Source organism: Hoplias malabaricus, chromosome 13, assembly GCF_029633855.1.
Source record: "Hoplias malabaricus isolate fHopMal1 chromosome 13, fHopMal1.hap1, whole genome shotgun sequence".
Lineage (NCBI taxonomy): Eukaryota > Metazoa > Chordata > Actinopteri > Characiformes > Erythrinidae > Hoplias > Hoplias malabaricus.
The window spans coordinates 6338680-6361525 of record NC_089812.1 but is presented as its reverse complement, the minus strand read 5'-3'; the positions used below and the strand labels follow the sequence as shown (position 1 = coordinate 6361525).

The 22846-nt window shown below is 41.9% G+C and overlaps 2 protein-coding genes across 3 annotated transcripts in view; one reads left to right on the top strand and one right to left on the bottom strand.

Annotated features, from left to right (window-relative positions):
- LOC136665196 (amine sulfotransferase-like) overlaps positions 1-16358 on the top strand; it is a 38925-nt gene extending 22567 nt beyond the window's left edge. Inside the window, exons 5-9 of the mRNA XM_066642788.1 lie at positions 3512-3720; positions 4407-4533; positions 5004-5098; positions 5195-5366; positions 15941-16358. Coding sequence (XP_066498885.1) covers positions 3512-3720; positions 4407-4533; positions 5004-5098; positions 5195-5366; positions 15941-16056 — 719 coding nt within the window. The 3' untranslated portion in view covers positions 16057-16358. The remainder of the gene's footprint in view (positions 1-3511; positions 3721-4406; positions 4534-5003; positions 5099-5194; positions 5367-15940) is intronic.
- LOC136664334 (amine sulfotransferase-like) overlaps positions 5889-22846 on the bottom strand; it is a 44898-nt gene continuing 27940 nt past the window's right edge. For both annotated transcript variants that reach the window (XM_066641468.1, XM_066641467.1), the window contains exons 6-7: positions 13459-15399; positions 5889-7324 (exon numbers count right to left, since the gene is read on the bottom strand). The gene's annotated coding sequence lies outside the window, so the exon portion shown is untranslated. The remainder of the gene's footprint in view (positions 7325-13458; positions 15400-22846) is intronic.

Here is a 22846-nt window from a genome sequence, read left to right as displayed (position 1 = left end):
ATTATTACAACTTTACAACAACTGGAGCGCAAAAAGTAGTGTTTTGTACAAGCATTCAGTTCAGACATGACTCAGAGCCTTCCTCCCTAAGAATACAGTCTTAGTAGACAGTGTTCACGTTATTTCAGACACTGCCACGGAGTATCGGTTTCTGCCTCCAGCTGAGGAACAGCAGCAGTGCCACTGCTTCTCTCAAACCTGTCAAGACTAATGTTAAAAATTTGGAAAAAAAAAAAACTGAGTTCTGATCACGTCGTTCAAACATGAGACGCCTCCGTATTTTACAGGACTCTGGCAACATTACCTCAGCCCAGTGCTGGGCAGCTCTAGTCCACACTCACTTTTACTCTAAGGAGATGTAACTGAACATTTGGACTGAAGAACCATTGAAACTCAGCAGCAGTTCTAGAATGTACTCACTCGAGAATTTAAAGGAACACTAGGTAGTATTTTTACCCCAAAGCAAGAGCAAAGAGAAACTAGGCAAGCCTAGTTTTACCCTAAAATAACAGTTTCAAAGTCATGGTGATTTCTCTCTGACCTGTAATAAAGAGAATAGTGCTTTGTTGCTACTACTCAGCTCCGGTTTCCTCCCACAGTCCAAAAACACACGTTGCAGGTGGATTGGCAACTCGAAAGTGTCCGTAGGTGTGAGTGTGTGAGTGAATGTGTGTGTGTCTGTGTTGCCCTGTGAAGGACTGGCGTCCCCTCCAGGGTGTATTCCCGCCTTGCGCCCAATGATTCCAGGTAGGCTCTGGACCCCCCGCGACCCTAAATTGGATAAGCGGTTACAGATAATGGATGGATGGATGGATGGATGCTACTACTCAGGACTCAGCACTGCAGAAACTGCACTTTGTAAATTTTAGGGGAGAGTAGACCAAACTTCCCCTCAATTTCAAGACTGTGCAAATTCAAGACAAATTCAATTAGATTCTGCAACTGTAGGGGGAGCAGAGGAGCAAGTATAACGCTAGTTACGGATGTAACTGTGGTTATGTGGATAGTGGATGACCGCCAGGGCGGTACTTACTGAGTGGATGTTCCTTGCGTATGCTCGCTCTAGACAGAGAATGTATACCAAATTAGTCACACATGACCTTGCACATGATGTCATCAAAGCTATATTTACCTGTGACTCACTGCAAACTGCCTCAGGAACCCTGTTCGCCTCGCACACGGCGGGTGAACACAAGCCCTGGAGGTCATCCACTACTCACATAACCACAGTAACTAATTTTATCTGGTATTCCTAGACTGTGCTGCTACAGTTATTCAAGTAATCTACACAGAAAATAAAAAGAGCCCACCTTTGCCTTAGTGTATACTGCTGTACATGAACCCTCCTGTTATGTTTGTTTTTCAGGAACAGCAATGATGTTCCCGGGTAAATTTCACCCAGTGCATGTTTAATTATCCAAAAGATGTCTGAAATGAAAAAAATCCTAACAAGCAGTGTGAATATTTCATTACTGACTCCATTACTAATTATTCAATCAATATTTAGTGCAGTGGTGTTCCTTATACCTCTAACTGGTAATGGTTCAATTAGGATAATTCACTCGTTTTACATAAAAATATTTTTTTTAATGTTTCATAATTCTGCAATCTTCTTCTCTGTCAAAAGATTCTTCAGTATACTTCATTTAAAGCTCCTCCTTGCATCCTTTAATATTCTAATGCAGTTATTCAAGAGTCTCTGTCAATTCTGACTTTCACTAGAAACAACCTGGAAAGTGGTTTTTAATGTTTTATTACTTTTCAAACTTCTTCAAACATTAAAACGGGTTTGTTTTAATTGTTCAACAATTTGAACGCAACGTAACAGGTGGGTTAAGACTAAAAATCCAAAGTCCATGTAATCTGCTTCCCCGCTGTGCGGCTGTTTTCACAAGTGCTTTTCTGAGCAGCACTTGCTGAACATACTGAGAGTCCAGGTCTCAGCGGCAGCTGAAATGGAGAAGCTCAATGAGTATCTTACTAAATATAAAGGCTATGTGTTCCCCACTTACACACTCTTAGTGGAGCACATCGACTCCCTCCAGAACTTCGAGATACGAGACAGTGACATGTTCCTGGTGACTTACGGAAACGGAAGTGTCAGGAAAAGTTACGGAAAGTCAGGTGAGAGCTGGTGGTGTTTCAACATAAGGAAGATTAGGCCATACCTAACTCAATATACAGCACAGCTCCTCGTTCAGATGTTAGTAATCTCCCGTCTAGACTATTGCAACGCCCTCCTGACAGGTCTTCCGGCCTGTGCTGTGAGACCGCTACAGATGATCCAGAATGCGGCAGCACGCCTGGTCTTCACCCAACCAAAAAGAGCACATGTCACGCCCCTATTAGTTGAGCTGCATTGGCTACCCTTAGCTGCTCGCATCAAATTCAAATCACTAATGATGGCCTTCAGAGTATTCACTGGTTCTGCTCCCATCTACCTGCCTTTTTACTCTATCTATTTGCTCCCATCTGCCTACTAACACGACCAAACCCCATACAGGTCAGTTGAGGCTATTCTCATCTCTGGTACTACGCTGGTGGAACGAGCTTCCAAGCACTATCAGAGCAACAGAAACCCTCTCTGCATTCAAGAAATCATTGAAAACCCAGCTCTTCCGAGAGTATCTTTTGCACTGAACGTCTTTCTTTAATGCACTTATTACTTCCTGGCATATTGCACTTAATGTAAGGTACTTTGTATAATTTGTGCTGTAGTTCGAATGTTAGATCCTCTTTTGTAAGTCGCTTTGGATAAAAGCGTCTGCCAAATGCATAAATGTAAATGTAAATGTTGGGCAGTAATTAAAGAGAGGGGTGCTGTCTGCTGATAAACTGAGCTGAGTTTAAAATGTGATTGTAACATGTTTTCATAATAATAATAATAATAATAATTATTATTATTATTATTAATAGATATCTTTATTTTCAGTGTTAATTGTTTGTGTAGTGAATTACACTACTGTTTCCCTCAAGGCAGACAAGGGTTCAGTACCCAGCTTGAGTAGGAATACTACACTACACCAAGAGAGTACAACTCTCACTCACTCTGGTGTGCTACTGCCTTGTGTCCAATGATTCCAGGTAAGATCTGGACTCACCATGACCCTAATCAGGATGAAGTGGTTACAGAAATTGAATGAAATGATGAACAAGAAAGATTATTACCACTTGGAAAAGAATAGTAGAACTGATTAGTGCTGATGCTGCATTAACATACTACTTAAAGCAAAAATAAATAAATAAATAAATACATTAATTCATTTATCTTTTATAACTGATTCATCCTGGTCAGGGTCATGGACATTCACTGAGTAAAAGGGAGGATACACTGACCTAGTCACTTACACACTTGCCCCTGTGAACAATATCACACAGTCACTTGACCTACCAACATCTGTTTGGACTGTGGGAGGAAACCCACACAGACGCAGGGAGAACACATCACACTCCTCACAGACAGTGACATGAGTGCACTGTAAATATAACACCCACTGTGTTTTTTAAACAGGAACCATATGGACACAGAACATCATTATGTCGATCTGTGATTCCGAGTGCACGGATGAGACTGAATTCCCCAATAATATGAAGAAGATGCCGTGGCTGGAGTATCCACAGGAAAACAAGGATTATTCCACTCGGGCTTCTCCGCGATTCTTTACCTCACACCTCAATACTGCTCTCATGCCTCCGGGGCTCAGAGAAAAGAAGCCCAAGGTAAGCAGCCACTCTAGAAGTTCTTTATAATTAAACATGATCATAAATACATTATGAACATTATTATAAACTCTTATATTCAGGGATGTTTTCCACACCTCCACTGAATTCACCCCAGTCTACAGAAAAACACAGGGAGCTCAGCGGTGTTTCTTCAGGTCACTGGGGGAGTTTAAGGCTCTGCTTCTGCGTGTTGCCCCTCTCATAAAAAAGATTATATTTCCTTTAACTGCCGCACTTTAGTAGTAAATGTGTTGCTTCTTCTTTCAGCTTTTGTGTTCTGCTAAGAACGAGACGAGCTGTTCATCCACTGTCTTCCTGCTCATTGGTTTGGTCTGCAAACATGACAGCAGCGATCTTATTGGTCGGCCTGATATTAAAACAGAAAATAGAACAGGACCTAATACAAAATGTGACACAGCATCGAAGTCGGTGTGAATACTGCTTTAGAAGTTGGTTGCAATTTTTGCTACTCACCATCCATTTAAACCCAAAACACCATTAGTGATATTAAGGCCTGAGTTCTGAGTTCCAGACCATGTCACCCACATCTTTTCAGACCCATGGTGTTGGACTGTTCTTCTCATAGTGGAAGTACGTACACTCTCAGTCTCTGTTCAGGTCTTTCACTGCTGTACAAAGTGAATTATATTACTTCTCTGTTCTTGTCTGCTGTTGAATAACACATTGTGTACGTGGCCCGGAATCCTAAAGATGTGGCTGTGTCTTATTTTCATTTCTGTCGAGCATGGGCCCAGCTGAAAACACCCAGGAGCTTCCAGGAGTTTCTGCAGGAGTTCATTGCTGGAGATGGTGAGGATGAGCTTAAGTGTTTCTTTGTAGTTACAGCGCTGCAGTGACAATGATGGTGGTAGTTGTGTTACTGTGCATTGTGCTGGCTTGTGTGGATCAGACACAGCAGTTGCTGTTGGAGTTTTTAAACCCCTGAGAGTCACTGCGAAAATAGTCCACCAACAACAAACATCCAGCCGACAGCGTCCTGTGTCACTGATGAAGGAGTAGAACACAACCAACACACGCTGTGCAGCGACAGATGAGCTACCGTCTCTGACTTTACCTTTAGCTGACTTTAGGCTGGAGCAATGAGGTAGGAGTGGCTAACAGAGTGGACAGTGTTTAAGGACTCAAGCAGCAACTGCAGTGTCTGATCCATTCGCACTAACTCAACACACACTAACAAATCTCCAACACGTCAGTGTCACTGCAGCTCTAAGAATGATCCACCACCCAAAACCATACCTGCTGTGTGTGTGTGTCTGCAGTGGGAGGTTCTTCATGGTTTGATCACATTCGAGACTGGTACACACACAGAGATGACTTCAACATCCTTTTCCTAACGTACGAAGACATGGTCACGGTAAGACTGGCAGTACGCTGAATGTCCAAAAGTTTGCGGACACCCTTTATAACGACATATATTTCATGATAGTGTCCCTCCATAACTTTTCCTCAGGATCTGAAAACAGCAGTGGAGAAGATGTCGCGTTTTCTCAGCCAAGATCTGGATGCAGAAGCTGTCTCTCGAGTGGTGGAGAAATCCACCTTCAAAAACATGAAGAAAGACTCCAAAGCCAACTATGAGTTCCTCCCGGAGGATGTTATCCAGGGAAAGTTCATGCGCAAAGGTCAGGATCCAGAAATCATACTTTGTTACGCTTCATTAACCCACCTGTTATGTTGCAGGTCAAATTGACCCGTTTTAATGTTTGAAGAAGTTTGAAAAGTAATAAAACATTAAAAAGCACTTTCCAGGTTGTTTCTAGTGAAAGTCAGAATTGACAGAGACTCTTGAATAACTGCATTAGAATATTAAAGGATGCAAGGAGGAGCTTTAAATGAAGTATACTGAAGCATCTTTTGACAGACAAGAAGACTGCAGAATTATGAAACATTAAAAAAAATATTTTTATGTAAAACGAGTGAATTTTCCTAATTGAACCATTACCAGTTAGAGGTATAAGGAACATGAAGATTAATGTTCTTTTGGACCTTTCTCAAAGTAATTAAAATTTAAAAAATATCCAAAAGGTCCAAAATACACCCTCCCTCTTCGGGGAGACGTGTTCATTCCGGAAGAGTCGCAGAAACCAGTCGAGTGAAGTTCAAAGCAAATCAAAGTATTTATTTAACAATACTGGATCCAGGAGAACTAATACATGAGAAAGTGTAATGCCCCTTCCACGTAAAGCTCTGACCTCTCCAAGATCTGACTCCACAGTTATACCCCATATGACGTGTCCCCTGCTGGTGAGGCGTTTCTGGCTGATTAGCGTATATTAATATGCATAATTTCACATGTTAGTACTCAGCTCTTCGCGTGCAAGTTTCAAGTGCATCCCGTGACCCCAAAAACATTCATCATGGCCAGGCTGACAATGGACCTTTTCTTTCCCAAGCCTCCTCTCCTGTGAGCAAAATTTAGGGAGTCACTAATGCACTTCAAGGTCAACAGCATGCCCCTACACTTCAGCCCTCCTAAGCTAACACTTGTGATTAATGTCAGCGTGCTAAAAGCCTAAAGTGCACATCTGTTCAAGGTTAGACGTTTAAGAATTAAGAAGGTGTAAATATCACGTTTTGAGTCATCATGCCAGTTAGTCATTCATATAAATGCATATAAGATACAAGATTTCACACAACGAGTGTAATTATAAACGCTAATTTTAACTAATCATCATTTAAAGATATTTGTCCACAAACACAAAGTAATAAAATTGTTTCCTACGACAATTCCCCCTTATCACGTGTCCCAAGACACGTCATCACAGTCCTCCAAACATGTTTTTGACATGTGTTTAACCTGTGAGAGCGAAAACCTGTCGGGCAGCTAACAAACCAATTTTTGACAGGAAAAATTCTCTCACTTGCCCCCTCTGCCCCCAGGCGGCCAAAATTTTAACCATGTCAACAGGAGGAAGTAACATTATTTGCCTGTTTGTTATCTCCCAGACTAATTGTTCTACAACAGTAATGGTGTCTGTATCATGTCCTGTCGCACCCCCTTTTTCCATACCAAGCCATTATTAAACAATCAATGTGTTTCCCCACTAAGTTTCCTTCTAGTTAATAAAAATATTATCTATACTCTATATGTGTAAGTGTTAAAGTTACAGGGTGCGTTTCTTTTTTCTTTTTTTTTTATAATTTGTTTAGAAAGTTCAACCTGCAAGGAAAGAAGAAGGAAAAAAATTAAGAGTCCAAGCAACCTGTAAAGAAGAAGAGTCCACGACAACCTGTAAAGAAAATAATAATGTGTTCTGGATCTTCAAGAGCTTCAGACAGCTCTCCGGTGACACCTGTCGTTCACAGAGTGTCCAGCTGGCACTTGTTACTAATTAGATGCTTGCTTCTGCGTCTGGTGCTCCTCTGGCGGCAGTGCTGGCTTGCACTGAGACAGGTGGTACCATGAGCTGCCTTTACCCTTGAGTCGTACCGCGTGGCTGGTTCTCTCTGTCACCTGGAATGGGCCTGTCCAGCGAGGCTCTGACCACTTTCGCTTAATGGCTCTCAGATACACCCATGGAGCCACGGCCACCTCAGGAGGTGTCTCATGCTCCTCGTCTCCTCCTCTGTTTCTCCGTACCTGCACAGATAGTTCCTCACACACTGATTTTAGTGTCAAAAACAGTTGACGATACTCATCTGTGTTCGTCCCAGGCGAGCCCACATCAGGACTCAGTCTTGTTTTTGGGCCTGGGAATGCTACGCCTCTGACCAGTTCAAATGGGGAGAAGCCTGTGCTTCTATTAATAGAGCTCCGAATACTGATCCGGGCAATTGGTAGGGCATCTAGCCAATTCATGCCCGTGGTCAGTGTAATCTTAGCTAATTTGGATTTCAAATTTTGATTCATCCTCTCCACCTGACCTTGTGAGGCAGGATGATGCACACAACCATAGCTATGGCGCAGCCCCAACGACTGCTCCACCCACTGCAGTGTTTTGCTCGTGAAATGACTCCCGTTATCTGAAAAAAGTTTCCTAGGAAACCCATGGTTCAGAATCCAACAATTAATCAGAAACTTACAGACTGATTTTGCATCTTCCCTCAGAGTGGGGAGTGCCTCTACCCACCCCGAGAATCGATCTACAACTACCAGGAGATATCTATATCCCCTAATGGGGTCAATCATATCTGTGTAATCCATTTGAATCTCATGTCCATGAGAATCTGGCAATGGAAACCTTCCTGGAACTAGTTTAAATGCTTTTTGCTATGTTCTGAGTGTTACAAATCTGACATTTAGTGATGTAATCAACCACTAATGCTGACATGAATGGGTGCCACCATTGTTTTAGATTTTCCAGTGTCTGTTGTCTTCCTACGTGCGCCACTGTGTGTGTGTCTTCTAAAACTGCTTCTGCTAGTGACATTGGTAAAACTACTTGTCCTTCTTGTGACGTCCACACCTGACTTTTTGGGCTAGCCCCCTTTGCTAGCTATACTGACTTTTCTTCTGGACTTGCCTGATCCTGTATGTGTCTAAGCTCTTGTCCTGTGGGAATCGGTTCCCAGGGTACACTGGAGTCCAACACAAGCATGTTGTTGGGTTCCGTGTATCCTGCTGCTCTTTTTGCTGCCTCATCTGCAGCTTCATTCCCTCTGTTTATTATTGTGTCTCCCTTTTGATGTCCTTTACACTTCACAATCGCTACCTTATTTGGCTTGTGTAAAGCTGCTTCCAATCGCATCAGTTCTGCTTTGTGTTTGACTGGTTTCCCTGTGCTTGTGACATATCCAACCTGCTTCCAGTGTGGAATGTCTACATGTGCAGCTGTGACTATGTACGCTGAGTCACTATAAATAGTGACGTCCCTTCCTTCTGCCACTTCTAGTGCTGAAGTTACTGCTAGTGGTTCTGCCTTCTGTGCTGATGGATTTTGTTTCACCTCCTCTGCTATAACTGTCTGAAACTCATGTGTTTCCCCCTTTGCTTCCTGAACTACTGCGTATCCTGCTCTGACTTCACCTGTATCTGCCCTGTACCCACACCCATCTGTCTATAAATTCCATGACCCTGGAATGGGTGTGGCTTGTAAGTCTGGTCTTACTTTTCCTTGCCTTTCTACCTGTTCCTCACACTCACGTGGTGGACCTTCCAGCATCCCATCTGCCATGTTGACTCCTTCGTGTGTATAGGTGATGTTGGGTGCAGTCAATGCTTTGTGAATGCGTCTCTGTCTCAATGGAGTGAGTGTGAACATCTGTGAGTTTATGTACGCTACTACTCCGTGTGTGGTTAAAATGCGCAATGGGTATCCTGCTACCAGATGTGCTGTTTTCTGGACTAATTTAGTCAGTCCTTCTACATGTCTTGTGCACTGTGGTTGTCTCCTCTCTATAAGGTCCAATGGGACACTTAAATACATTAGTACTGCTCTACCTTCCCCCTTTTCTGAAACAGTACACCATTAATCACAGTGTCTGTTTCAGAAACATCCATGTAAAAAGGTAGTGAATAGTCAGGTCTGGCTAAGTCAACTGCAACGGATAAGGCTTGTTTAACATCTATTAACGCCTGTTCTGACTCCACCGTCCAAGTGAGCTTACCAGACAAATTTCTCATGCCTAGAGATTTCACCATGTCTCTAAGAGGTTGTGTACGTCCGACAAAGTCAGGAATGTATTGTCTGCTATAGCCAGTCAGTCCTAAAAATGCTAACATGTCTTTCACCGTTTCTGGTCTTGTGTGTGACAGTATAGCGGACCGGTGTGTGGCGGACATGCCCGTGGAACCCTGTGTTACTACTCTCCCTAAGAAAGTAACCCTAGATCTGCAGCACTGTAATTTCTGTTTGGACACTTTGTACCCCGCGTCTGCTAAGCATTGAAGAACCGCCTTGGTGGCTTCAAGGCAGATTTCCGGTGTTTTAGCCGCCAAAGCAAGATCATCAACATATTGTATCAATAAGGAGCCTTCTGGCAGTTGGCATGAGTCCAGATTTCGCCTCAGGGCCTGATTAAACAATCCTGGAGACAGAGCAAAACCTTGAGGTAATCTAGTGTATCTGTATTGTATGCCTTTGTGTGTGAATGCACATATATCTCTGCAGTGTTCTACCAGCGGAATACAAAAAAATGCATTAGCCAAATCAATGCAAGTGAACCATTTCATGTCTGGACCTAGTTCCGACAGAGCGGTGTACGGGTTAAGAACCGGAACAGTGGCAGTAGCTAAGGCTGCATTCACAGCTCTTAGATCATGGGCCATCCGATATTGGCCAGGCTCCTTTTTCGGAACCGGCAGAATCGGTGTGTTCCATTCTGATTGACACGGTTCCAGGACTCCGGCCTCCACCAAAGTCTGGACTGTTTTATCCAAGGATTCAACAGCATCTGGCTTGTGTTTATATTGGTTATAATCCAAATTGGTTGTGTAATATTCATACAAAAAGAGACAGGTGTCTGATTAGTGTATCCTACATCATCTGGGCCTGTGGACCACAATGTGTCAGGTAGTGATGCCAATAATGCCTCCGTCTGTGGATGATCAGAGTCCTCACACCCATGGTGTCTAGGCAGCAATTGATGGTGCAATGTGACTTGGATGGGTGAGTTATCAGTGATGTGATATGTGTGTTTACTGTGAAAACATGACGCCAGGCAGATGGGTCCGGACCCAATCCGTGGCCTCATTTGCTCTTTTTACCATAGGGCCCAACTGCTTGGCCTCGTGTCTCGGATGGAGAGCTAGTGAAATGTGTGGTGCCGCCGTTTCAGACAGTTTGTACCAATTGTGTTGTTGTGGTGTTAGTGAGACAGGAGATGCCACCCCTTCAGGACCCACATAAATCCCTGTGGTGTCAACCGACCACTGTGTACCCTCTAATTCTGTTTGAAAAGCTTCATAGTAAGTTAAATCTCCTCCTACATCATAGAACAGGGTGACATGGAATGGGTCGGGCGGAGGGACGTAGGGTGCCATGGCTGTAATCCAAGGCGACCACTGTTGGAACAAGTAAATTAGTCGTGGTGACGGGTCCGTCTGTCCAGTCACTAAACCCCAGTAAATGTCTACCGACTCATCCTGTTGAGGTCTCATCAGGTACATACCATCAGTGTACCCCACCACCGCCACAGTTTTGTGTCCGTCCAACCACGTAAGTGTAATCCCGTCTGGTTGACATAAAATAGTGACTCCCATTTTCATCAACAAGTCTCTACCACAAATGTTCAAGGGTGCTTGTGGTGCAATTAAAAATGAATGTGACACAGTCTGTGTACCAGTACTGACTGGCAAATGTCTTGTTTTTGGCAGTGATGTAGGTTTCCCCGAGAAGCCCCTTACTTGCACAGTGTGTTCGCTCATCAGTTGTGCGGGTAATACTGTGTTGATGGCTGACCATGTGGCTCCCGTGTCTACCAGAAAAAGGATTTCGGAGGCCCCCACAGTTAATGACAGCATGGGTTCTGCCCTGGCCCTGCTGTCCTGGTGCTCCTCTGGGCCCCGTCAATGTCCACCCCACGGCTCCATGCTGTATTGACCAGCAGAACGATGTGATGGCTCCGGTTTTGGTGCCGCCTGTGGGTGTGGTGCCTGGTGTGGATAGCCCGTGTCGGTAAAAAGTGGTGCCCTACATTGTGCTGCCCAGTGGTCCAAAGCTCCACATCTTAGGCACGCCCCTGTCCGGCGGCGGACCCTGCCCCTCCACCTGCCATTACCGCGCCCCCTGCCCCCTGAGTAGGGCTGGTATGGGAAATATGGACTTGGTCCATAATTATACGGTGGGTTTTGTGGTGGCCCTGGTTGGGTTGGCATATATGTTTGTTTGTTTGTAGTGGTTGCATATTTGGTTGTGGTAGTGCAGTCATAGGCATCATGGTGTCAGACTTTGTTTGCTTTTTGTTATCATTTATAGATTTCCTGGCTTCTGCTAGTTGAACAGTTAGTAGGTCTCTCTGTAACTTAACTGTCTCCTTGTCTTTGTTATCTAATTTTTCCTTTTATTTGTTCATGTGGAACAAAACATGTCTAACCCACAGGTCATGTGGTGCGTCGGGGCCCATATTAGGATCGTCCTCAATTTTGTCCTTTATGAGGGCTGGCAAGCCTTTCAAAACTGCAGTTCTAAACCAAACCACCTGCTGCCCCCTAGCAGGATGAACCCCTGTAGTGTTAGTCCAATCCTCAACTGCTTTACCCATATAGTCCCCTGGGCTAAGTTTTTCATCCCAGGCATATGATGGGATTGTGGATGCTGCTCTGGTAGGCCACATTTCTCTCATAGCGTCAGTGAGGCGCTGCGAGTGAGCGTGGAAAAGATCATAGTTTGGTTGAGTAGATGTCTGAGCCTGTCTCTCTATTTCATCTGCTTCCATGGAAGTAGTCGATCTTTTAATAATGTTTCTAAAATCCCCAAGTGCTAGAGTCATGCCACCTGTCAGACTGTCCAGCTTTCTAATCCAAGCAGCTGCTCCACTACATAGAGGCGGAAGCTGGTCGGCCAAAGTCTGTGCATCAGTCAGTGATAATGGTACATATTTATATGTTCCTGTGCTAGTGGCTACTAATGGAAGCATAGTGCCGACGTTAGTGTCAGTCCTATACCTGTCAGGCAGGTGTCGGTGTCTGGTGCTTCGTCTCAGAATGTCCGTTCTGTCAGAGGTGTGCATGTCGCGTTCTAAAGTCTGTTGTTGTAGTTCCAATTGTCTCTTTTCTTCTAGTATGAGGTTTTCCATGGTACGCAATGTATGGTTCAAATTAGTCATCTGTCCGTCCACTTTGTCCGTTCGCACTGTCCTCATCATCTGCTATATGTCCCTCATCATGGTCAGATTCATCAGTTGTGACATGGCCCTCTAGATCTGCTTTAATCCTGATGTTTTGTTTAGTTTTTTGTGGCATCGGGTTCTTAAATGGTGTTGTCAGTGTTTGTTTATTGTCAAGGCGCGGCTTATCCTGTTCTACATAATTTCCCGTGGTATCTATAAGGTCAGAACAGTCGGTGTTAATATTTGAGTGTGGAATTGAAATTGACTCATGATGCCTTTGCAATTGAAATGGATCATCTGTGTGTGCGTTCATGTGTGTGAAGCTGTGGGCTGCCTGCTCACGAGCAGAGCCCCTCCCTTCTGTGTCTGTCTGTACGCTCACTTTGCCTGAGTCTACGCTAAAGACAGGCAGGATAGTATCAGCTGGTGGGACGTGGCCTAGGTTGTATGGCGCAGCCGGAGCTGTAGGCTCCTCCCCCTTGTGTTTTGTATACTCACTTTCCACTTCTGCCTTCCCAGCAGTAAGTGAAACAGCCTTCGACTGTGACGGACCTGGTGTTTTCAGTGTAACAAGCTGTGGGGTCATACTAAGAAATGCCATTTTAATAGCTATTAGCTCCGCAATGTCCGTCTTAGCTGTTTTTAAACTTTTCTTTGCCTTAGCTCTTTTAAAAAGGTTAGCCCTACTAACCTCTGCTTCAGCCTGACGTAATATTTCCTCCAGATCTCTCTTCAACTGATTAACGCAGGTGATCAGAGATATATTATCCCCTGTGTGTGTTTTAGCCCACGTTTCAAATCTCTTGAGCACACTTTTGTGCACGATATCCTGCTTTTTCAAATTTATCACCCCCTCTTTCACTCCCTCAACTATCATTTCAATTTGCTGAACAAGCGGTTTCCATTCCCAATTCCCCACGCCGTAGGTGGCGTTTAATTCATTATGCAAATCTCTAGTAGTAGCCATGTTGTCTGTAAGGTGCTGATTAAAAAAATGGATCTCACCTGAATGGGTCTTCGTTCTAGTTCACTCTTTAATCGCAAATCAATTAACACCGCAAGGTTTCATCGCAATAAGGGTGTACAGAACAGCTTCCCAGGGTCTCCCCCACACAGCGCCCAGGCAGCAGCCGCTGCACTTAGTGCTCTCCAGACGGTATATAAAAAAAAAGAAAAAAAGTCCAAATTTTAGAGTCAAATTTTTCAAACTCAGCCAAGAAACCTCAGCCTCAGTTACAAAATATATTATGATGAACGAAAAGTTCAAACCGAGGCAGAAAATAAATTTTTAACACAAACTACCACAATCAAAAAATGCAAACTGGACCGGAAAAATAAGATTCTTTGTACTGTAAGTAGTAAGCAAAGAACAAAATATATTTCATCCACAAAAAGTCCAAGTCACCCCAAGAACAAAGGAACATAATTTGGAATTACAGCAGGTGCTCTTGTTCAAATAGATGGACCAGTTTATGCAATCCTCTACCTCCCTCTAGCGAGCAGAAACGTACTCAACAGTCATGTAAACAGCCCCTAAGAAACAGCACAGCTTCTATAACAGACAATTCAAGAAATACACAATCAAGTTACATTAAACTACACAACGAAACACTGGTGGGAACAGCTTCCGCTCACGGGAACAGCTTCCGCAACTGATTATACTTTAGGGGGGGACCACACCCCACGGACGGTCAGGTTCCAAGGGGAGCACGCCAACTCTCAGTCCCAGGATGGGAACAGCATCCATCTCAATATTTAAAATTTAATAATTTTTTTTTCAAACAAGCAACCCCAAATATATAAACTGATAAGAAATTATAAAAATATACATAAAATAAATTGATTTGCTCTATACGCCACTCCGGGCCGCCGTCGGGCCTCCGCACCACTCCAATTAAGAGAATTCAATATGCAGAATTTGAATATAACAGGGTCTGCGCACCCACCTCAGTATATTGCAGCCGCGAGTGGAACGGAGTCCGAAGTCGTCCGCCGTCTGGACCTTCCGCACGTCGGGGTCACCAATTGAAGATTAAAATGTTCTTTTGGACTGTTCTCAAAGTAATTAAAACTATCCAATAATTAAAAATATCCAAAAGGACCAAAATACACCCTCCCTCTTCGGGGAGACGTGTTCATTCCGGAAGAGTCGCAGAAACCAGTCGAGTGAAGTTCAAAGCAAACAAAGTATTTATTTAACAATACTGGATCCAGGAGAACTAATACATGAGAAAGTGTAATGCCCCTTCCACGTAAAGCTCTGACCTCTCCAAGATCTGACTCCACAGTTATACCCCATATGACGTGTCCCCTGCTGGTGAGGCGTTTCTGGCTGATTAGCGTATATTAATATGCATAATTTCACATGTTAGTACTCAGCTCTTCGCGTGCAAGTTTCAAGTGCATCCCGTGACCCCAAAAACATTCATCATGGCCAGGCTGACAATGGACCTTTTCTTTCCCAAGCCTCCTCTCCTGTGAGCAAAATTTAGGGAGTCACTAATGCACTTCAAGGTCAACAGCATGCCCCTACACTTCAGCCCTCCTAAGCTAACACTTGTGATTAATGTCAGCGTGCTAAAAGCCTAAAGTGCACATCTGTTCAAGGTTAGACGTTTAAGAATTAAGAAGGTGTAAATATCACGTGAGTCATCATGCCAGTTAGTCATTCATATAAATGCATATAAGATACAAGATTTCACACAACGAGTGTAATTACGCTAATTTTAACTAATCATCATTTAAAGATATTTGTCCACAAACACAAAGTAATAAAATTGTTTCCTACGACAAACACCACTGCACTAAATATTGATTGAATAATTAGTAATGGAGTTAGTAATGAAATATTCACACTGCTTGTTAGGATTTTTTTGGTTTCAGACATCATTTGGATAATTAAACATGCACCAGGACAAACTGACCCCGGGAGCATCATTGCTGTTCCTGAAAAACAAATATAACAGGAGGTTTAATCAGAACAGCAGTGTCCTATCCCAAAAAACAGTAACAAATTTCATCAAACTGTGCAGACAACAGCACGACTATCAAAAAAAAGTGTCCAGATCTAATATTATTTTTCAGAGAAAGACTATATTATTATCAATTAATTTTGATAAAAGAAATCTGGATCGTGTTAAAACACGTACTTGTAAAATTGAGTGTAAACGTATATTTTCATTGATGAGACAAAACTTTGTAACTCCATTTTTGTTATTTATTTTTTTTTTTTTTAACAATTTTATGAAGGGCAAAGATAAATGGAGATAAATGACCTGGACCCATTAACTCCTCTTTAAATTCAAAGTGATTTTCTCCTTCTTCTGTAATGTTGCTGTTGTGGAGATATTCAGGTTTTATCCAGAAAACTAAGAGAGATTTATATTTCTGCAGATTTTAGCTGAACTTACATCTTACATAATAACGTAAAAGACCTGAGGTACGAGTGATGTATTTACTCATGTATGTGGTGTGTGTGTGTGTGTAGGTACAGTGGGAGACTGGAAAAACACCTTCACCGTGGCTCAGAGTGAGATGTTCGATGAGATTTATCAGGAGAAGATGATGGATCTTCCGCTCAAGTTTATCTGGGACATAGAATGATCTTTCAGATGTTTAAAATAAAAACAATTTGGTGTCTTTTATTAATTCAATTCTTTTTCTTTTATAAAGTTCAGAGAATTTGGTCTGTGGTGTGAATATATTAATGTCTGTTATACTCTCCATAACGAGCAGAAACATGTGTTACATTCCAGGTACAGTCTTAAAAATAAAGGAGCTACAAAAGGTGCCTTGAGCGATGCCCCGTAGAAGAACCACATTAGGTTCCATAAAACCCCCTTTTGGTAACAAATCTAAATGGGTAAAGGACTTTAAGATCATGTGGTGGATTTTTAAACCTTTAAAAGGTTCTTCACACTCACACATCTCTTAAAAAAACGTGGTTTTTTATGAAACCAAAAGAGGTTCCTCTATGGCACTGCTCAAAGAACCCTTGGTGTCACCTTTATTTTAAGAATTTTAGTTTCTGTTCATCATGGAGCATTTAGTTTCTGTTGATTTTTCAACAGAAAAATGCACTCCCAGATACAACATTAGTCATAAGGTCCAACTGTGACACTTAAACCCATTTAAAGTTTGCAGTAAATTACCTTTCTCATAGAAATAGTTCATATCTATATTTCTATATGATTTATTTGAGGAAAAATGAGATAAAACATAAGGAAAGCATTGAAGATATTCCTCTCATTTGCGGCCCTCTTTACCTTTAGACTCTACCTATTTCTTCCCCTATTTCTGAGACTGTATGACGTGAAATAAGTGACTTTTGTGATAATTATTTACATTGCTTCCATTCTACCACACGTACATCAACTCTTTTAGAGCAGTACTAATAATGGCCAGCAGGGGGTGGTACACAACTGCAAGTTACTTCCTATTTCCAGTGTTTCTCATCTCGGTAGATTTGAAAATGAGCCAGCAGTCTTCCATCACTGCTGGACGTTAAAGGTTCTTTATGAAGTGGCCAGTGAGTGACAGTACAAGGTAGGTGTTTCCAATAAAGTGGCCAGTGGGTAGAAGTGCAAGGTAGGGATTACTAACAAAGTGGCCAGTGAATGGCCATGAAACCTTGTGGTTTCTAATAAAGTTGACAGTAAATAAAGGTTGTTTCTCATAGTGACTAGTGAGAAGAGATACAAGGTAGGTGTTTCTAATAAAGTGGACAGTGACTAGAGATACAAGGTATGTGTTTCTAATAAAGTACAGTGACTAGAGATACAAGGTATGTGTTTCTAATAAAGTGGACAGTGACTAGAGATACAAGGTATGTGTTTCTAATAATGTGGACAGTGACTGGAGATACAAGGTATGTGTTTCTAATAATGTGGACAGTGACTGGAGATACAAGGTATGTGTTTCTAATAATGTGGACAGTGACTGGAGATACAAGGTATGTGTTTCTAATGAAGTAGATAGTGACTAGAGATACAAGCTAGATGTTTCTAATAAAGTGGACAGTGAATGGAGATACAAGCTAGATGTTTCTAATAAAGTGGACAGTGACTGGAGATACAAGGTAGGTGTTTCTAATAAAGTGGACAGTGACTGGAGATACAAGGTAGGTGTTTCTAATAAAGTGGGCAGTGACTGGAGATACAAGGTAGGTTTTTCTAATAAAGTGGACAGTGACTGGAGATACAAGGTAGGGGTTTCTAATAAAGGTGACAGTGACAGGAGATACAAGGTAGGTGTTTCCAATAAAGTGGACAGTGACTGGAGATACAAGGTAGGGGTTTCTAATAAAGGTGACAGTGACAGGAGATACAAGGTAGGTGTTTCTAATAAAGTGGACAATGACTGGAGATACAAGGTAGGTGTTTCTAATAAAGTGGACAGTGACTGGAGATACACGGTAGGGGTTTCTAATAAATGTGACAATGACTGGAGATACAAGGCAGGGGTTTCTAATAAAGTGGAGAGTGACTGGATATACAAGGTAGGGGTTTCTAATAAATGTGACAGTGACAGGAGATACAAGGTAGGTGTTTCTAATAAAGTGGACAATGACTGGAGATACAAGGTAGGGGTTTCTAATAAATGTGACAGTGACTGGAGATACAAGGTATGTGTTTCTAATGAAGTAGATAGTGTCTAGAGATACAAGCTAGATGTTTCTAATAAAGTGGACAGTGACTGGAGATACAAGGTAGGTGTTTCTAATAAAGTGGACAGTGACTGGAGATACAAGGTAGGTGTTTCTAATAAAGTGGGCAGTGACTGGAGATACACGGTAGGGGTTTCTAATAAAGGTGACAGTGACAGGAGATACAAGGTAGGTGTTTCTAATAAAGTGGACAGTGACTGGAGATACACGGTAGGGGTTTCTAATAAAGGTGACAGTGACAGGAGATACAAGGTAGGTGTTTCTAATAAAGTGGACAGTGACTGGAGATACACGGTAGGGGTTTCTAATAAATGTGATAATGACTGGAGATACACGGTAGGGGTTTCTAATAAAGGTGACAGTGACAGGAGATACAAGGTAGGTGTTTCTAATAAAGTGGACAGTGACTGGAGATACACGGTAGGGGTTTCTAATAAAGGTGACAGTGACAGGAGATACAAGGTAGGTGTTTCTAATAAAGTGGACAGTGACTGGAGATACACGGTAGGGGTTTCTAATAAATGTGATAATGACTGGAGATACAAGGCAGGGGTTTCTAATAAAGTGGAGAGTGACTGGATATACAAGGTAGGGGTTTCTAATAAATGTGACAGTGACAGGAGATACAAGGTAGGTGTTTCTAATAAAGTGGACAATGACTGGAGATACAAGGTATGGGTTTCTAATAAATGTGACAGTGACAAGAGATACAAGGTAGGTGTTTCTAATAAAGTGGACAGTGACTGGAGATACACGGTAGGGGTTTCTAATAAATGTGACAATGACTGGAGATACAAGGCAGGGGTTTCTAATAAAGTGGAGAGTGACTGGATATACAAGGTATGTGTTTCTAATAAATGTGACAGTGACAGGAGATACAAGGTAGGTGTTTCTAATAAAGTGGACAATGACTGGAGATACAAGGTATGGGTTTCTAATAAATGTGACAGTGACAAGAGATACAAGGTAGGTGTTTCTAATAAAGTGGACAGTGACTGGAGATACACGGTAGGGGTTTCTAATAAATGTGACAATGACTGGAGATACAAGGCAGGGGTTTCTAATAAAGTGGAGAGTGACTGGATATACAAGGTATGTGTTTCTAATAAATGTGACAGTGACAGGAGATACAAGGTAGGTGTTTCTAATAAAGTGGACAATGACTGGAGATACAAGGTAGGGGTTTCTAATAAATGTGACAGTGACAGGAGATACAAGGTAGGTGTTTCAAATAAAGTGGACAGTGACTGGAGATACACGGTAGGGGTTTCTAATAAATGTGACAATGACTGGAGATACAATGCAGGTGTTTCTAATAAAGTGGACAATGACTGGAGATACAATGCAGGTGTTTCTAATAAAGTGGACAGTGACTGGAGATACAAGGTTTGTGTTTCTAATGAAGTAGATAGTGTCTAGAGATACAAGCTAGATGTTTCTAATAAAGTGGACAGTGACTGGAGATACAAGGTAGGTGTTTCTAATAAAGTGGACAGTGACTGGAGATACAAGGTAGGTGTTTCTAATAAAGTGGGCAGTGACTGGAGATACAAGGTAGGTTTTTCTAATAAAGTGGACAGTGACTGGAGATACAAGGTAGGGGTTTCTAATAAAGGTGACAGTGACAGGAGATACAAGGTAGGTGTTTCTAATAAAGTGGACAATGACTGGAGATACAAGGTAGGTGTTTCTAATAAAGTGGACAGTGACTGGAGATACACGGTAGGGGTTTCTAATAAATGTGACAATGACTGGAGATACAAGGCAGGGGTTTCTAATAAAGTGGAGAGTGACTGGAGATACAAGGTAGGTGTTTCTAATAAAGTGGACAGTGACTGGAGATACAAGGTAGGTGTTTCTAATAAAGTGGGCAGTGACTGGAGATACAAGGTAGGTTTTTCTAATAAAGTGGACAGTGACTGGAGATACAAGGTAGGGGTTTCTAATAAAGGTGACAGTGACAGGAGATACAAGGTAGGTGTTTCTAATAAAGTGGACAATGACTGGAGATACAAGGTAGGTGTTTCTAATAAAGTGGACAGTGACTGGAGATACACGGTAGGGGTTTCTAATAAATGTGACAATGACTGGAGATACAAGGTAGGGGTTTCTAATAAATGTGACAGTGACAGGAGATACAAGGTAGGTGTTTCTAATAAAGTGGACAATGACTGGAGATACAAGGTATGGGTTTCTAATAAATGTGACAGTGACAAGAGATACAAGGTAGGTGTTTCTAATAAAGTGGACAGTGACTGGAGATACACGGTAGGGGTTTCTAATAAATGTGACAATGACTGGAGATACAAGGCAGGGGTTTCTAATAAAGTGGAGAGTGACTGGATATACAAGGTATGTGTTTCTAATAAATGTGACAGTGACAGGAGATACAAGGTAGGTGTTTCTAATAAAGTGGACAATGACTGGAGATACAAGGTAGGGGTTTCTAATAAATGTGACAGTGACAGGAGATACAAGGTAGGTGTTTCAAATAAAGTGGACAGTGACTGGAGATACAATGCAGGTGTTTCTAATAAAGTGGACAGTGACTAGATATACAAGTTGGGTGTTTTTAATAAAGTGGCCAATAGAATGAGAGGTAAATTTATCTCTTGATATGACCTCAGTACATCAGAGTGAATTCCCAAGCTGACTCTGAGCTCGATGGCCATGTGACTAGACGTTGAGGGCAACTGCGCAGAGATCTGACCTGGGAGGGACTGTGTCTCAAGGCTGTGTGGAATAATAATTTTTTTCTTGTTTCTTGAAGATGCAGTGTAAATCCAGACTCAGTTGCTGGAATATTTAGGAGGCTTTAATTTTGTACACCGCCTCCTACACATTTTTAGCCGGTACTTAGTTTCACAGCTCGGATGTCCGCTTGTGGGGCATCGTTAAAAACCTCATGAAGCTCTGCTTAAGTTTTATTTACACTACTTCACTGAAAGATAGAGTCTTACACTGTTGCAACTGCAACAGAATAAATGTGAACACTTACGGTCACACAGAAGGCATCACTAGATGCCTCCATGGGCTTTATCTCCAGACCTGGTGATGGGATTCTAACAATCAAAATAATATAACTCAGCTATAGAACCCACTAATGACTGTATGGTATTGGTAATACATACTTAGTAGGACATGTGGTAGCTTTAAATGGAAAATATATAGAAGATGCATGGTGTGGTTGGGGAATGTAATGAATAACACTTCTGCCATTCAAACTCCAGACTAGTGTTCATGCTGCACCAATACATGTGTCAGCAGTACATGTTTTCAAAACAAGCTTGGACCTTTGGTGCCTGTAATCTCTCCAATTCCAGTACTTATCAGAGAGAGAAAGAACATCGAGTTCAGGTCAATCTACAGCACATAAAATGTGAGACAGATATTCTGTGGCAAAGTGCACAAGTTACTAAGTTAGCTCTTCTAAATACCAGATCTCTCACAAACAAATCACACTAAATTAATGATTTTATTACAGCACATGGATTTGATTTTATACTTTTAACTGAGGCTTGGCTAAATGAATGTAGTGCTGCAACTGTTTTATTGGAGTCGGCTCCTCCAGATTTTCATTTTTTAAATGCATCTCGTGCCATTAGAAAAGGTGGAGGTCTAGCTGCTCTGTTGCATGATTCTTTTCAGTGCAAGCAGTTATCATTTGGTGACTTCACAACATTTGAGAATCTCTGTGTAGTTCTGAAAAGGACACCACAGATATTACTAGTAACTGTCTACAGGCCTCCGAAGTACAGTGCTAATTTTATTGATGAATTTACAGAGATGCTGTCTTTTATTTCTACTGACTTTGACCATTTTATTATTGCTGGTGACTTTAACATACATATCAACACTGTTTTGCCAAGGAGCTGCACGCCATATTGGACTCTTTTGGCATTTCACACAATGTTACAGGGAGTACACATTGTCATGGTCACACGCTGGATATTGTCATCTCAAAGAGTCTCAACATATCAGTGACTGTGAAGGACGTCGCGCTGTCAGATCACTACTGTGTGTTCTTTGATATGTGGACCTCACCAGTCATCAGAGACAGAAGGGTTTGAGTCAAGAAAAGGATTATAAAGGACTGCACAGCTACACTTTTCATGAGTAAAATGTGCATTACACCATGTGAACGATCCAACTCTGTTGATGATCTGCTGAATAGTTTTAATACAAAAATTGTCAGTGTTATGGATGAGACTGCGCCAGCTAAAATGAAGGCTATGTCTTGCAAACAGAAAGCACCATGGAGAAATGCTTCTGTTGTTCAAATCCAAAAGAGGGAGTGTCGCAAAGCAAAATGCATATGGCGTAAAACAAGTCTTCATATTCACAAAGAAATCTACAAAGATAAGCTACGTGAATACAACGCGACAATATGCAAAACAGGACAATCCTATTTCTCTAGCATCATCAACAATAACACTAACAACAGCAAAATCCTCTTCACCGTGTTCGACAGATTTACTAACTCACCCACACCAATGGCCCCTGAATTAGTATCAACTGAGAGATGTAATGAGTTTGCATTCTTTTTTAACACTAAAATCCAGAATATCAGACAAGCGATTAGTACATCTATATGCAGCAATGAGTCTGTTCCCTCTCCACCACCTCATAAAAACTCCTTAATTAAAATGTCAGAGTTCAGTACTGTTGATAATAAAATTTTAATCGGCACAGTTAATCATCTCAGATCATCCACTTGTAGTCTTGCCA